The sequence below is a fragment of the Parasteatoda tepidariorum genome, chromosome 7 (genome assembly GCF_043381705.1).
Source record: "Parasteatoda tepidariorum isolate YZ-2023 chromosome 7, CAS_Ptep_4.0, whole genome shotgun sequence".
In the NCBI taxonomy this organism is placed as follows: Eukaryota; Metazoa; Arthropoda; class Arachnida; order Araneae; family Theridiidae; genus Parasteatoda; species Parasteatoda tepidariorum.
Window position 1 is genome coordinate 23,265,689 of NC_092210.1, and position 15,238 is coordinate 23,280,926.

The 15,238-nt window shown below is 28.2% G+C and overlaps 1 protein-coding gene across 2 annotated transcripts in view; it reads right to left on the bottom strand.

The window, feature by feature from the left end:
* Positions 1 to 1,419: 1,419 nt before the first annotated feature.
* The window catches only part of LOC107447827 (Importin subunit beta Fs(2)Ket), a 37,779-nt gene continuing 23,960 nt past the window's right edge, over positions 1,420 to 15,238 (bottom strand). Inside the window, exons 12-20 of one of the 2 annotated variants that reach the window (XM_043041885.2) lie at positions 15,013 to 15,232; positions 14,777 to 14,924; positions 12,564 to 12,646; positions 9,901 to 10,008; positions 7,581 to 7,724; positions 5,191 to 5,302; positions 4,993 to 5,107; positions 3,539 to 3,703; positions 1,420 to 2,768 (exon numbers count right to left, since the gene is read on the bottom strand). In XM_043041885.2, coding sequence (XP_042897819.1) covers position 2,768; positions 3,539 to 3,703; positions 4,993 to 5,107; positions 5,191 to 5,302; positions 7,581 to 7,724; positions 9,901 to 10,008; positions 12,564 to 12,646; positions 14,777 to 14,924; positions 15,013 to 15,232 — 1,096 coding nt within the window. In that variant the 3' untranslated portion in view covers positions 1,420 to 2,767. Of the gene's footprint in view, positions 2,769 to 3,534; positions 3,704 to 4,992; positions 5,108 to 5,190; positions 5,303 to 7,580; positions 7,725 to 9,900; positions 10,009 to 12,563; positions 12,647 to 14,776; positions 14,925 to 15,012; positions 15,233 to 15,238 lie in introns of those variants that run through there. The other variant, XM_043041884.2, reaches the window with a different exon arrangement.

The window sequence follows — 15,238 nt, forward strand, 5'->3', positions numbered from 1 at the left end:
ATAAAATTTCATGTAATTTGTGAATAAAATATTCTCAATAAATTGTTTTCCAACATTAAGGGATATTGAAAAAAGTATATTATTTAAAAAGAGATAAATTTCATTCAAATATACTTATGTAACAAAAGTACACTGTGTGTGTAACAGTACAAAAAATGCAACTAGTACAAAACTTGTTTTTGTCTAAGACTGGGAAAATTTGTTTACACTTCATATCAGCATAACATAGAACTAAATTGATTAGATGTACAACTCTTTTACAGTTTATGTTTATATTGTAGACAAGTTAGACGGCTTTATTGCATTCCTGTATAACTGTCTCGCATCTTGTCATGTTTATTATTAACTTTTAAGTAGCTGGCACCATCTAGAACTATTAAATCATAGGCGTGAGTCAGTGGCTTTTTTTCTTTCGTTTTTGAGGAATTACCGGAGTCCTTCTATTGTTATTATTTCGTTGCTAGCTTGTTGATGGAAATTGAAAGCTTAAATTTATTGAAGTGAATTGATTGAACCATAACTAAGTTTTAATAATATTAAAACGAGTTATACACACCACTGTTACTACAATTCAATGACTAATTCAGTGGAAATAGGTTTTGTCAATATTCATTTACAAAAGGTATAACCAATATACCCACCAATTTTTATATTTTACTCAGGACATAAAAATTGCTACTATTTTATTTATTTTAATTTTCATAATAATAAAATTCGATCACAATTTTATTTTATATTAAACCTTACGCGGACCCCCTGATGTTGTTCAGGGATCCTCGAATCAGTTTGAACTTTCAACGGACCGCTTTGGGAACCACTGCTTTAGAATAAGAATACTTAGATTTAAAGGGGTGGGGGAATTAGCTATTTTTATAAATATATAATAAATATTTGCTTTCCCTTTATTAGTGAGTTGGAAAAGATAGAAGTCATACATATATTTTTTTTTTCTTTAGATAGGAAATTTCTCCAAAAAACATCAACTAATCCTCTTTTAGTATAAAAAGATTATTTGTTTTGAAACTTAAAACACATACTTTTTGAATGGAAAAAACAATTGCAGTTTTACAGATTTTGACATTAATTAAATTATAGTGGGTTAAGATTTTTCCACAGAAAAATTTCACAAATATTTCTAAATTAAAATCTTTTAAACACCTTGAATTAGTACCTCACCAGTCAGAAATTTTAAGATTCAGTGTTGTACCCTATTTCTGCAGTCCAGCTAAAGTAAAAGAAGCACATTCATTTTACAAGGTTAGTTAATATTTCTTTTCTTTTAATTTCTGAAATAAATTTTTATTTAAATTTCTTTTCATAAATCAGTTTTTTAGAAGTTATTTTTCAATTTTTGCTTTGCAGAATCCAATTTGAAATGAAACATAATTCTTTATATGTGTGAGGAAAAAATATGGAAACTTTTTGAGCTAATTTTTTTTATTGGTCACATATTCAAATATGGAATTAGGAAGTGGAAAAAGAAAACATTTTTACATACACACCACTCACACATGAATGATTAGATAAGCCTGAGAAGTTTTAAAAAAAATTACAATAACAAAGTAAGAATTTACAAAAAGAAAATATTGTTGAAAATTAATATTCACACCAACGTAAGATACAGACAGAATGAAAAATGTATAATTAGAAATATATAACATCACAGCAATAAAATATCGGGAACAAATGACTATGATAATTTTGGCTGTCCCAATATAAAGCAATAATGAACTATGCATGTTAAAGTCAACTAATGATTTTTAAAGTTTTTTTTTAAAAAAATTACAATTTTATACAGAAAATTATTCACAACTTATATAATCCCAGCAATTGCACAAAAACAAGGGTAACTGTATAAAATTTGCAATAAAAATGGCAATGTTGGGCACTTATGGCCTAAAATATTTTGTTTTTAATATGTTTAACTAAACCGCATTATTTTCTTCTGAAAACAGGAACTGTTTCAAAAAATAAAGCTGCCAAAAATAATTTCAAATACTGTAGAACACTTTAAATGTAAAGCTATGTAACAATTTAAATTCATATTAAAATACAACACTCTTGGTTACCCTTGTTCTTCAACAGCAATAACTCCTATTCAATCAGCATTATATAAAGAGCAGACAAATTGCTCAACTTTATCAGCCAAAGATAACAGAATTTGGCTTTTTAAAAAGCATTTTGAGGTTTGGACCTAAACAGTCAAACACACCTCAGTACAAAGGCACTTCCCAAAATTAACAACTTCATAAGTTGCCATATATATTATTTTTTTTTTTTTGGTTAATTCCTAAAGAAAATCAATGTAGGTTTCATTTTTGTTTTAAAACACCCACTTTTGATATTACATCACAGATGCAGCAGCCTGTCTCCCAAGCGGAGAAATGACAAAGGTAAGAAAGACACCGAGGTGAAAAATTCACTTATGACACGACGGGCACTTTCTAAAATGAGTCTGGCACAGGGCCGAGTTGAGAAGTTTTCTACATTGCTGTTTGAATGAGGAAATCTCCAATAGAACTGTTGCTGGCTATGGATGAAGAAGCTTGGCAGGCTTGGAAGTTTTTACGGAAAGAGACTGACGAATCATACTGGTGTGAAAGATGGAGCACACACGCACACTTTCACGCGCTCGCTCTTTCTCTCTTGTCAAACACTAATTGCGCTTGGCTTCTCATTAACGCATTCTTGCGACAGCCATAAGATTAAAACTTTCACACGACAGCACAGAATTATTGGGTTAACTGTACTGTCAACCATATGGAAATCTGAAAACAAACACTCTTTTAATAAACATTTTTAACAAGATTGTATGAAAGCTAATTATTAAAGCGGGCTAGTGATCTATCAGATTATTTTTATCTTCTAATATATACATAGGCTTCACTTGACTTAGGAAGTAATTAAAATTGGGGTAATGTTAATTTCTCTAATAACTGGGGTAATGTTAACTAATCAGTTGTTACTTGACTCTGGAGTACTGATTAGATTGATGGAACCAGTTCTCATAACCACCTATTAAGATCTTACAAGCTAATTTTTTCTTAAATCTACCTTTTAACTATAATTTAATTAACATATAACTCATACTTCTTATAAATTGCTTTTAATGTTGTTTTTTTTTATAATAACATGCAATGTTACATTAAAACATTAGATTATGAGTGCCATAATAATCTGATCTTAACCCTTTCACGCTTACGGAACAATTAATGAATAAAACAATTAATGAATTTTCTTTAATTCCCTTTTTGGTATAAGAGATATTTTGTTTTCTCGTCATTTAGCATGACAATTCAAGATTTCTTTCAAATCTATTTACTAATTTTTTCAAAGAAATTTCCATAAAAAGTTTAGGTTGATAACAAATAAAACTGAAACTCAAATTTTGTCCCTTCTATTAAACAGAAGAGCAAAAAAGGCGTTAAAGGGTCAAAATAAATAACTAAAAATTAAGTCACTGGTCTGCAATCAGATTTTTTTTCTGAGTAGATTATAATTAGAATGTAGTAAAAATCAACATTTACAAAACACTTACCACGATGATGCAGCATTTTTCAATTTTCTTATTTCTTTAGAGGCCCATGTTGCTAATGTTTTTGTTTTACTAGTTTTTGAGCGTCTGCCTTTAGTTAATAGTTCACTTATAACTTCATTATCTACATCTCTTAACATTATCTGTCCAAATGCCAAGCACAAATCACTAGAACATAGAAATAAAAATTTAGAAAACAATTTTTAACACATCAATTCATAACTGTCAACTTCTCAAAAGTAAAAATAGAAACACAAAGCATAAGTCAATCAGGGAGTAATTATGATTAAGTGAATAAACAAAATATCAAGTTATAAACCATACATGTTTTACATTTAACAAAATTTTTTTGAGCTAACAGTTTCAATTAAATTACTTACTAATGAAAATATCACACCTTTATAGTAACTAATTCAAGAAAAAACTTACTTCTTAGAAGAACTGTAATATTGCTCAATTTTCTTTATTTTAAAATATTGTTAATATGAATCGCGATATTGCATGACCTTCTAGTTTTCAAACCCGCCTGGGTCGAAAGATAATCGGCATAAAGAGAAGAAAAAAATTTGACTTTGAAAAGAAAGCTGAACTTTTACAACACAGTCACTGGGAGGAAGGGGAATTGTTCTATATAATACTGTGATATTGCTGAGATATATAAAAGCAACTTTTAACTCTGCTGGGAGATTTTTATTTAATATTTAAAGTGGCAGAAGCATTTAGACAGTGAAATTTAAATCTTTCTTAAATATAATTTCAAAATTTTGACCATCACTATATTAAAGAAAATTAAGCAATTAAAGAAAGCCGTGACAGTCAATTACTTACTAATTAAGAATATCACATCTTTATAGTAACTAATTCAAGAAACACTTACTTATTTCCAGAATCTTGATATTGGATTTTAAAACCGTGTGAATAGGAATTGCGACATTGGATTTTAAAATTGCGTTAATATGAATCGCGCTGTTGGATTTTAAAATAGTGTGCATATGAATCACGACGTTGGACTTTAAAATCATGGAAAATACAAACTGCGATATAGAAATTTTAAATCAAGTAAATAAGAATAACGATTTTAGCAGATTCCGGCGCAGTCCCTAATATCTGAAATTCCGAAAATCAGTCAAACAAAATAAATTAAGTATCGACGGTCGAAACTGCTTAGAACTCCTTCTGCTCTATAACAGAAATTGTTATCTAGGCAACTGCGTACCTGCCAAAGCTCCACCCATTTTCTCAGGAGGCTACTGCTGAGAGGGAAAAGTTTGCCCCCAAGTCCGACCATCATTCGGGCGGCTTGGGGTTTCTCCAATTTGACACCCCAAAAATTTAAGTTTTGGAAATTTTGAAAATTAAGAAAGAGGGTAGAAAAAATTAAATTTCTGTTTTTTGGAGGTCATTGATTCCTGTACTATAAACATAAAAAATGACATTTTTAAAGATATGAAACCTACCCTATAAGACCAGCACTAGCAGCTATTGTTCCATCAGAATGGTCTGGATCTTGTGCTATATGGGTAATAAATTGCATAATATATGGAACATGAGGTTGCATTAAGTTCACTTCACCTGAAACCACAGAATAAATAATCAAATATGTGTAAGGAAATAATTTATGTTTCAAGATAACTGTCAGAAGTATATTTACTTACTGTTAGGTGTAGTTGTATTTTGATCACCTTTCAATCCCTGAATAATACCAGTATAGGCTTCAAGGCACCCTTCACGAAGCTCGTTAACATAATCAATCATATCATAATCATTCTAGAGAAAGAAAAGTAATTATATTCTACCTAGAGTTTTTACATTTCAGATAAGACTATCAATTTTTTTAAAGCAGCTCAACTCTTTATTGCAAAAAAAAGAAGCTAACACCATACCTTTAATATTTTTCGATCTTTAAATTAGATTTTCACACACAAAAACTTAATTTCAATGCTTCAAGGACATAACCTTCAATAGTTGATCAGCACAAATGTTTATATTAAGAGACAGAATCAGAATAAAATATTTTCAGGAGAGTTTATTTTCCTAACTAACAATCAGGGACCAGGAGTATAATAAAACAGAAATAAAGAGTTAGCATTTACAAAATTTAAATTAGCGCAATTTTAAGGTGTATATGCCTTAACTTTACATAGGTATACAGGGTGCGTAGCCAAATCTGTCAACAAAAAATAAGCACCTTTTAAGTACTTTTTAAGCACTATAAACATTAACAAAATGCAAAATAATTTTCAAAGACTTTATGTGATCATGATAAAATAACTAGTTTTGACAAAACTCTTTCCTTGATTATTAAAAAATTATTGTGAGATTTTTCTGTTCGATTTCAGAGGGTCGAAAATGAAGCTTGAAATTGAGAATATCTTGCAAAAAGCAGCAGAGTTGCACATGACAGTGCAATAATCTCACCGAACCCAGCTGCCTATACGCACACGCGAACTTGCAAGTATTTTATCAAACCTGTAAAATGATTGGAGTTTTCATAAGTTATAGACCAACAGACCACTTATGTACATGGTAAAGGAAAAAAAATCTCATTTTCGAAAGGGGAAAATTAAGCACTTTTTAAAAAGACCCAACAGAAAAAGCACATTTAAAGGCTTTTAAAAAATGAAAATCGAAAATAAGCATCTTTAAGTACTTTTTAAAAACACTACGCAATATGGTATATAACACGCAAAAAATTATGATTGAATTTACCGAAAAATAGGAGGAAAAAAACACATACAGGTATTAAATTAAAATTGTGGAGCCTTAATTCGAATTGAATACTGAATTTGAGTAGTCTTAACCTCCATGAGTGATCTATCTTTCGATAAAAAAAAATTTTTTAATTTCGCACAAAATCTGAAGTACGAACAGTGTAAGCAAAAAGTAAAATTAACGTTAAATGGTTCATTTACAACTGTTCTCCTGACTAAACTATTGGGATCATATTTTCCAGATTGTGACTAACCCTCCTCTTTTTAAGGTCAAAAATTCTAATTGATTGAACTAGTTATTTATTATTAGCAAACCAAAGTTTGATTATCAAAAAAAATAGCTACGAAGTTTTTAACTTAGGATAGGAAAATTTAATAAAATTTATTTATCTTTCTTTAAAGTATTTGCACAACTTTAGCACAATTTGTGGACTGTCAATCAGTTTATGAAATCAATTTTTTGCAATTTTCGAACTGTTGTATTACAGTGGAAAACAAGCAAGAAAACTTTGGATCTTCACGCTCTAGGACTATCTTAATGCTTCGAAGCGGTGACACCAATTATGCTAATAAATGCAGACAATATTTTAAATTACGAAATCAGACACAAATACGTACTTTCTCTGAATAAACATACTAAGAGAAAAATTTTGAATTGTGAAGCATACAAATTTTTTTTTACATTTTAAAGTATCTAATTTTACATGGCCAAACATAAAATTTGAGCCATCAGTTGAATAGTTCTTGAGAAATCAAATTTTATAAAAGTCGTATATTAAAAATTAGCTTTATCAGGAGCTATTCAACCAATTTCACCCAAATTTTGTATTTTGCAGTGTAAAATTATGTAATTTAAAATATTTCATAGCTGGGTGCAAAATTTTTTCAATTCTCTTCATAAGTTCTAGAGATATGGCAAAATATGCAAAGAGTAAAATTAACAATAAGGGGTCTAAACTTTGGATCACTCTCCTGACCAAACTATAGGGATCATATTTTTCAGATTGAAGCTAGCCCCGATATTTTGGGCGTCAAAAATCCATATCTGTAGGGAAAATGTCTATTTATTCAGATAAAGTTTTTGTGCCCAATTTTGTAACTTAAAATATAGTCTTCACTTATTCATAAGCATATTTGAGGTCACCCCTTTGAACCATTAAGATTGTGTTCCAGAACATGAAGATCTGTTCATTAGATCAAAAGTTATTCAGGGTGGCTTTTTTTTTTTTTTTCTGCACACTCTACTACAAACTAAAATGATACTATGATAATTCTTCCATTAAAACTGGATGCCTTATACAAATATATTTTTAAAAAAAGGTGGAACTGCATACCTTCTCGGCTTGAGTTTGTGAGGCTTGTGCCAAGGCTTCTAAAACAATTACTAAATATTTTTGAAAATGTGTTCCAATTGCTAGAGCTACATCTCCAAACACTGATAAGATCTGAGGCTTCACAGAGCGATTCACAGCAGTGTTCTGAAAGGCAAAATAATACAAGTTCAAAAAATGATATTTAGCAAAATATTATGCAGAAGGACTATTGGATACTTCAACTAATACCTTCACCAACTAAACTTTTCAGACAAGCTCATACAATTAAAATTTCTAAAATTGATAAACTATTATAATTAAAGAAAAATATTAACAGCCAAAATATAACAAAAGTATGGTTTACAATATCAATGTAAAATAAATCCAATTAATATTTCTACAGTACTTTAGAAACATTTTACAAGACTCTTAGATATTTTTTTAAATAAAAAAAAAACCACCTTAATTTTTATTCATTCAAAAAAAAAATCTAAACTCAATTACCAAATATCAAAGTTCATTTTATTAATAATTTTTCTAGTGATGCAGTGGCTAAAATGTTTATAAAGTATACTATCTAATATATCGATGCACAACCATTTTTGGGTAGCTTGCCACAAAATCTACAAAACAGTGTTTGGGGCCAATATAAATATAATGCTGCAATTATGAAAATGCAGAAAGAATTAAATTCCGTTTGAAAGTATAGTAGGGAACCGATTATACGTAACGATCGGAACCATCGCTATTCCACATAACTGATTTTTCCGGTTTTCTGAATCGCTACAAAAAGCAGTTTTTTTATTGTTAAANAAATATTTACAAATAATCTTAAAAAGAAGAAAAAACGGTGAAGTAATACACTAATGATTATTTCTAAAATGATGGTAAGGTAAAATCTTTCAAAAAAGAAAGAAAAAGCCTAAAATCTTATGAGGAAAAAAAAAATTTTTTAAAATTGGCAGGAAAATTTATCGAATTTCGTTCCGGTTTTCTGATTTCCGGATAACAGGTTCTGTACTGTAATATGCATGAGTTAAAATAATAGAATCTTTTTTCCTGGTGTAGATAATAAAATTAAATAATGCAAATAAATTTAAACAAACATACTTACTAGATTACAAAGTAAATTATGGTAAATATTTGAATATGAAAAAAGGTAACTTACATGAATTTTAAAGGTAAGCTTTTATTTAAAAATTTCTTTTATTTTAGAGTATTTCCACTAATTAAGTAATTACATTCTACTGCATAACTCACATTCTGTTACTTGCCTAAAGGCTGTGAATTAGATTTAGATCAGTAATTTACTGTTACAAAACACTATAAAAAAATCCTTTAATATCTTTCGGCCTGCTGGCCATTTATTGTGCACCTCTGATTTAATGCAAATACCAGATTTCTTTAGATAATTTTTGATTAGGTAAAGAAAACCTAGTTCAAACAAAAAAATTTTTAATTTATGAAGAATTCTGTTGGCTCTTTCAAAATTGCTACATAGATTGAAATTTCAATGAATTAAACTCTTACCAATAGCAAATCTGAAATTATAACTGTTAAAATTTGTAAATGAGTTTAATAGTAAAATTTAGTTAAATTCCTGTTTTTTTTTGTCACCTTCTATTAATAGATACACTGCCGTTCTTGTGCATCAGTGACAAATATGCTTCATCTTTTAGTGTTGGTTCTTTTTTTCTTTAATTATAAAAAGTACAGCATTATAGGTAAATAAAATGTGTAATGAAATGATAGCTGCTAACTAAAAGTTTTGAATGATTCAAAATTTTATCGTCGAGAAAAAGAATATTGACATTCCCCCTCAGGATTTGACATAAATTTGAGTTTAAACATACATAAAATTGCTACTAATCTCCAAGATTCACAAAATAATTAATTTAAGATAGCAACATTAACAGACATTGCAGATATTTTTTCAGACAATATCATGAGATTTGATATCAAACAAGACTATACCACCGTTCATAGTTTCAGAGAGATAGACATCAGAGGTCTAACCAATTTTTGGTCTAAGCTGACATTATCATTATTTTTTTTAGACAATTTCGTGATGTTTGACACCCAACAGGACCACACCAGCATCAATAGCTCACAAGAAATTGATATCAGGGGTTCATCAAATGTTTGGTTAGAACTAACATTGCAGATACTTTTACCAGACAATTTCATGGGGTTTGATATCAAACAAAACTACGCTTATTTTTTGAAAATAAAATTTTTCATCTCTAGCAGTAATTATTTCATTCAAATTATTAATCCAGAAATTATATTATCAAAAAAATTTTTTAAACGAAAACTAACTAATTCAAACTTGCATACTTACTGATAAATTTTCTAGAAGCATTGTCATAATTTCATCACAGTAAGGGAGAACCTTTATTGATAAGGCTCGGCAAATATCTCCAGTTAATCCTACAGCAGCACTGCAGACCTTTAAAATTAAAAAGAGTAGATAAATGATAAAATGATTTACTTGGATATCCATTTTATGAATTGATAATTCAAAAGAGCATTTCATTAACTGAACATTATATTCCAGGGATACTCCATTTTTGTGATTTTTTATTTATTAGTAATAGCTAAATGACATTCAAATCAAGCAGAAATCCAGTTAATATCATTAACTGTGCATTTAAATTATTTCTATTTAATATGTTATAAAATCTTAATCAAAACATAATCTTGTTAAATGAAGAATCAAATATACATAGTAACATGAAAGCACACAATCCAAAAGAATCTGCAAGCTCATAATATTTTTTGATAGTAGAACAATTTTATTAAATATACAAAAACAGCTATCAATTTAATATTTTTTATTTTATTTATTCTTGACAAAAACCTTAATAAAAAATTAATTAAAGTTTAGAAAAGTTTAAAATAGTGAGATCAGACTTAACGGTTGACATGTTAAAAAATTGTCCAACCACTACTTAGGACTTGAAAAGAAAATTGCATAAATAATTAATTTTATTTTTTTAAATATGTATTTTTACCATCAAATTATAAGGATTAAGGGCAAAAAATGGAAATTTGACAGAAACTTTTAGAAGAAAAAATTGAGTAAAACTTCTAATTGCTAACAACCAGAATTGAGTTTAGGCTTGAAAACTTGAGACAGGGCTGATACTCAAATAGAATGCAATTCCCTGACTTTTCCAGATATATTTTTAAAAAAATTCTAATCTTAGTCTGATATTGCAGTATGTACTGTAAATGTGATGGTTAAAATATGCAGTGAAGTATTCTGAAAATTTTCATTTAAATATAAAATTAATGCTACAACTAATAGGAATTAAAACCAGTCAAACTTAAAATATCAATTATACAAAAAATAAGCTTATGAACTTCGAATCTTACAGACATAGAATATATTAAACAGTAAATAAGACAAGAACAAAATATTAAAAACAGCACAATTTTTTTTACTCTAATGTAAAACGAAAAATAAATTAGAGATATAAACATAATTGAGAGTGAAAACAAGACGGCAAAAACATACAGGGAAATAAAAGAACTTGTAAATTATGTAACCATTTTCCAACTATCTTTAAATGCTATGATAAAATAAAATAAATATAAAGGATTTTTTAAAAAAAAAGAAATATATCTCTGCATTTTCGGAAGATATTAGGGGTTGATCCAGGTGCATATAATGGCAGTTTTGCTGCCTTCACAACATTTAAATTCTAAAAATCAGCCCATTCACAAATTTCCCATTTATAAAAACAGCCAATCCATAAAATAATTTGTAAAAACAGCAACTTCATAACATTTCACTTAATAAAAATGATTGTGAATTCTTTTTCACAAACAATTGTTTTGCATACCTGCCAACATTGAAGAAATAAAATAACAGATTTTACTAGCAACCTTTCTTAGGCTACGAGTAAAGTTTTGATACATCAGGCTTGATCTTGTAAGTCAAAAAGAGAAATTCAAAATTGGAAATAATATAAGTAGTACTAACATTTGGCGAAGTAAAAAATATATATATATATAAATCCTAATCTAATTAAGATTTTTTTAAACCATTATTTATAATTACTTTAACTACAAACACTCAACATATTACAGTATTGGCAATAGTACCATCTGTTGAGGAATAAGAGATGAAAAGGTTAAAAAATGATCAGAAAATAATAAGGACTTGAAAAACCATGTGATAAGTACTGAAAATATAATAACTGCCTAAAAAACTACCACCAAAATAATTAAAATTACAATGGAATCAAATACGTCAAAAACGATAACTTAAAATACAAATGTCATAACATCTTAATAAAAACAGCGGAATCAAGGAAAAAATGTAAAATGAGCCGAAAACTTGAAGAATTGCAGATAAACCATCAAATGATGAAGAATCATAAAGGAATCATCACGAATCGAACGTTTCAAAACGTGATGACTTAACGAAACGTGATGACTTAAATTCGAATATTGAAACAACGCATGAAATATAAGGGAAGTAATCGGAAAAATAATGAATGCCAAAACTGAATTTTCTTCATTTAAAAAAAAAAAAACAATTTCCATTTTATCTCAAAAATAAAACCTGGATATTAAAGTTATTGCTTTATAATTTCCAGGTAAAACAGCAATCCCCATGCTTCAGTGAATTCTTAAGAAGTGACCAGTGTAAAGTGTAATTAAACAGTAAATTCATGACAAGTCTACTTTATCAAGCCTAGGTGACAGAGGATTAAACAAATAAATATAAGAAATTATAAAACATTTATCCCAATAAACTTTCAATCAAAAATAGACAATCTAAAGTCTATCCATCCTTTTGTCCGTTCCATATTTTAGCAACCAATTACCCTTTTCCAGTTTAAAGTTATATTTTCTAAAATAATTCAGGAAATTCAGTTGTCTTTAATGTAATACCACCCATATAAACTGTTTTAGTACTTAAAAAAAAAAAGAAAAAAAAAAAAGAATAGATTACATAAACATTTCTAGAGAATTATGCACAGACAAACTTACTTGATATTCAGCAAAGTTTTTCAACCCAAGAGCAAGAAATGGTGTGAAAGCTTCCATATATTTTAAGAACTGTTCTCCCAAAACTGGAATAAAAATAAAGTATTAAATTATACGTTTTTCCACTTAATTATTAGCTATTTCTACATAAATAAGGTAACTACTCATTTACTGAATAATTTATACGGTTGGAGAAGTATTTTTCTATCAAAATATTTCAAAGAAATAAATCAATAGTTTACTATACAACGTTTATTATTCAATATCAAGAATTAAGATACGATATGGCTATATGATACCTTATTTAATTATAAAGGTTAATCTACTTTGTGCTTAAAAATATTTCTGAAAAATTATATTAGACATAATCTCTCATTATTAGTGTTTAAGATTTTTTTCTTAAGCTATTTTTGATTCAGTCAACAGCAAAAATAATAAATGATTTCACTAATATTTTTTCAAAAACTTTTATTTCTATACGTTTATTTTTGCTTTTTGCGAATTTGTCTTAAACAAAAAATGTTTCTTAGTGAAATTAAAATTATCTGACTTAATTTTGATACTTAACTGTGTCAAACTTTTTTAATAGAAAATAATTTACATCACAAAATGTCATTTACTAACGAGCTTACCTGTCACTCCAATAAAACACTTTAGTATTAAATTAATTACAACAATGTATATTCATCTCAACAGAAATTAAGTATAAACATAAAATATAGTTTGCGTATCTTATAGTTTATTTATCTTATCTAAAGAATTCCTTCTGCCACAGTTATCTGCTACCATGAAAACAAAGAAAACATTAAACATCTAATGAGAGGAATTTTTGGCTTTTCCTGTTGACCCTTGACAAATCTAGTTTAAAATGTTCACCTCACACCTTTACTTTAAATGATGCAACCTCATAGTCCCCGACAGATGAATGGCAAGAAAACAGACTAGACTCATAACAATAAAATACTTGTGCAATTACATTATTAAATAAAGTTAAATTTCAACTAGAAGAACTGCAAAATTATCAGCTTTTAAAAGTTAATCAAAATATTGAATTTACTACAATTTTAAAAAGTAATTGTTAAGTAAACCAGTAATTCAAAAAGAAAGATGTCTTTATGATCAAAGTGAAATGCTAACGTGTGACAAAAAATTTGAAAATACAATAATGGAAATTATTGAAAATTAGAAATAAACAATTAGTACTACGACATTTGAGTTATCAAATAAATAACCCAACCTGCATAATATACACAAACTCCATTTGCTGATAATTTGTCACCTCGGAAAATTAGTTAACTATTGAAAAAAAAAAATTTAAAAAAAGCGCCTTTAGAGAGAGTTAGTCTTTTTTTTTTTAAATTCCCGAATAAGATTTTTATGTTTTTTTCCAACAGTGCAAACAAGATTACAAAATGCATTTACTTTATTTAAAATAGTACATTGCGACCCCTATTTACATGATCTAAGATTCGCAAATATACACCAGAATTCATATTTGGGTGATTTTAAAATGGAACATTGAAACTCGTATTCACTTTATTTTAAAGTCAAACATTCATATTCACGTAATTTTAAAATCACACATTTTAAATAAATAAAGTACATGAATTGAAATTTTGATTAAAACGTTGATAACATTCTGTTGATAAATTCGTCCTACACACTTTTTTTTTGTTGCTCAAATTTTACATATCTTTCCAATAATTAAAAAATTGCTTTTGCAGATAACATTTTTATATTTCTATTTTCAGCTTTTTTGATTTTACACTAAACTCATCCATGCGGCATATAGTTGTAAAAAATAAACATTTCTAAAAAAAAAAAAGAAACATAATTGCCAAACTAATTACGCAAAATTAGGTAGCGACAAAAGGGTAGAAACTACAAGAGTTAATGTGTGCAGAAAGATTTTTATTTTATCTAAGTCTACACCTAGCTATCATTATATATACTATAACTGACCATATTGTTAAAACAAAATTATGTAAAACTTGATAAATTTAATATACTTCCTTAATGTAACAGGGGTGATTGTAAGCCCAATTCAAAAACCTGGAAAATTTCTAGAGTATTATCATTAATAACGCACTTCAAAAAATTTATGTCTTCATAAATTTAAATAATCAATATTTCAAAAACAGCGAAAAATCCGGATTTTTTTTTCAAGCGCACAATCATCTCTGATGTAAGCAAAATTATAACTATAAAATCCTTACCTTCAACAAGCATTGACACAGCCATCAGAGCATCTTCTTGTACACCTCCAGATTTACCACTAGAGGAACTGAACATTTGCAACAATGCAGTCATTATGGCATCAGAAATTTTAGGTGCGTCTTCTTCAGTCATTTTTCGAAGAACACTCTTTAAGTAAAAGTCAGACATTAATACAAATAATTTATTTTGTTGAGTGGTATTACTCAACAAGAAAAACAATTAAGTATAAATTTACCTGCAATGTGGCACACAACAAAGATTGCAAATCATTGTATTGTGCTCTATCTGATGTACTTTGAATGTGGCCTTCTAAAGCTAACACATGATTCAATCGCTCTAAAATAATCATTGTAGTTTTTTGAACCCATACATAGCAGTCTTTTGGACTATTTTTAACCAATTCCATGAGAGCTTCATAAGCAGCATTTCTTAAATTAGCTTGGTTTCCATCTGGTCTGTAA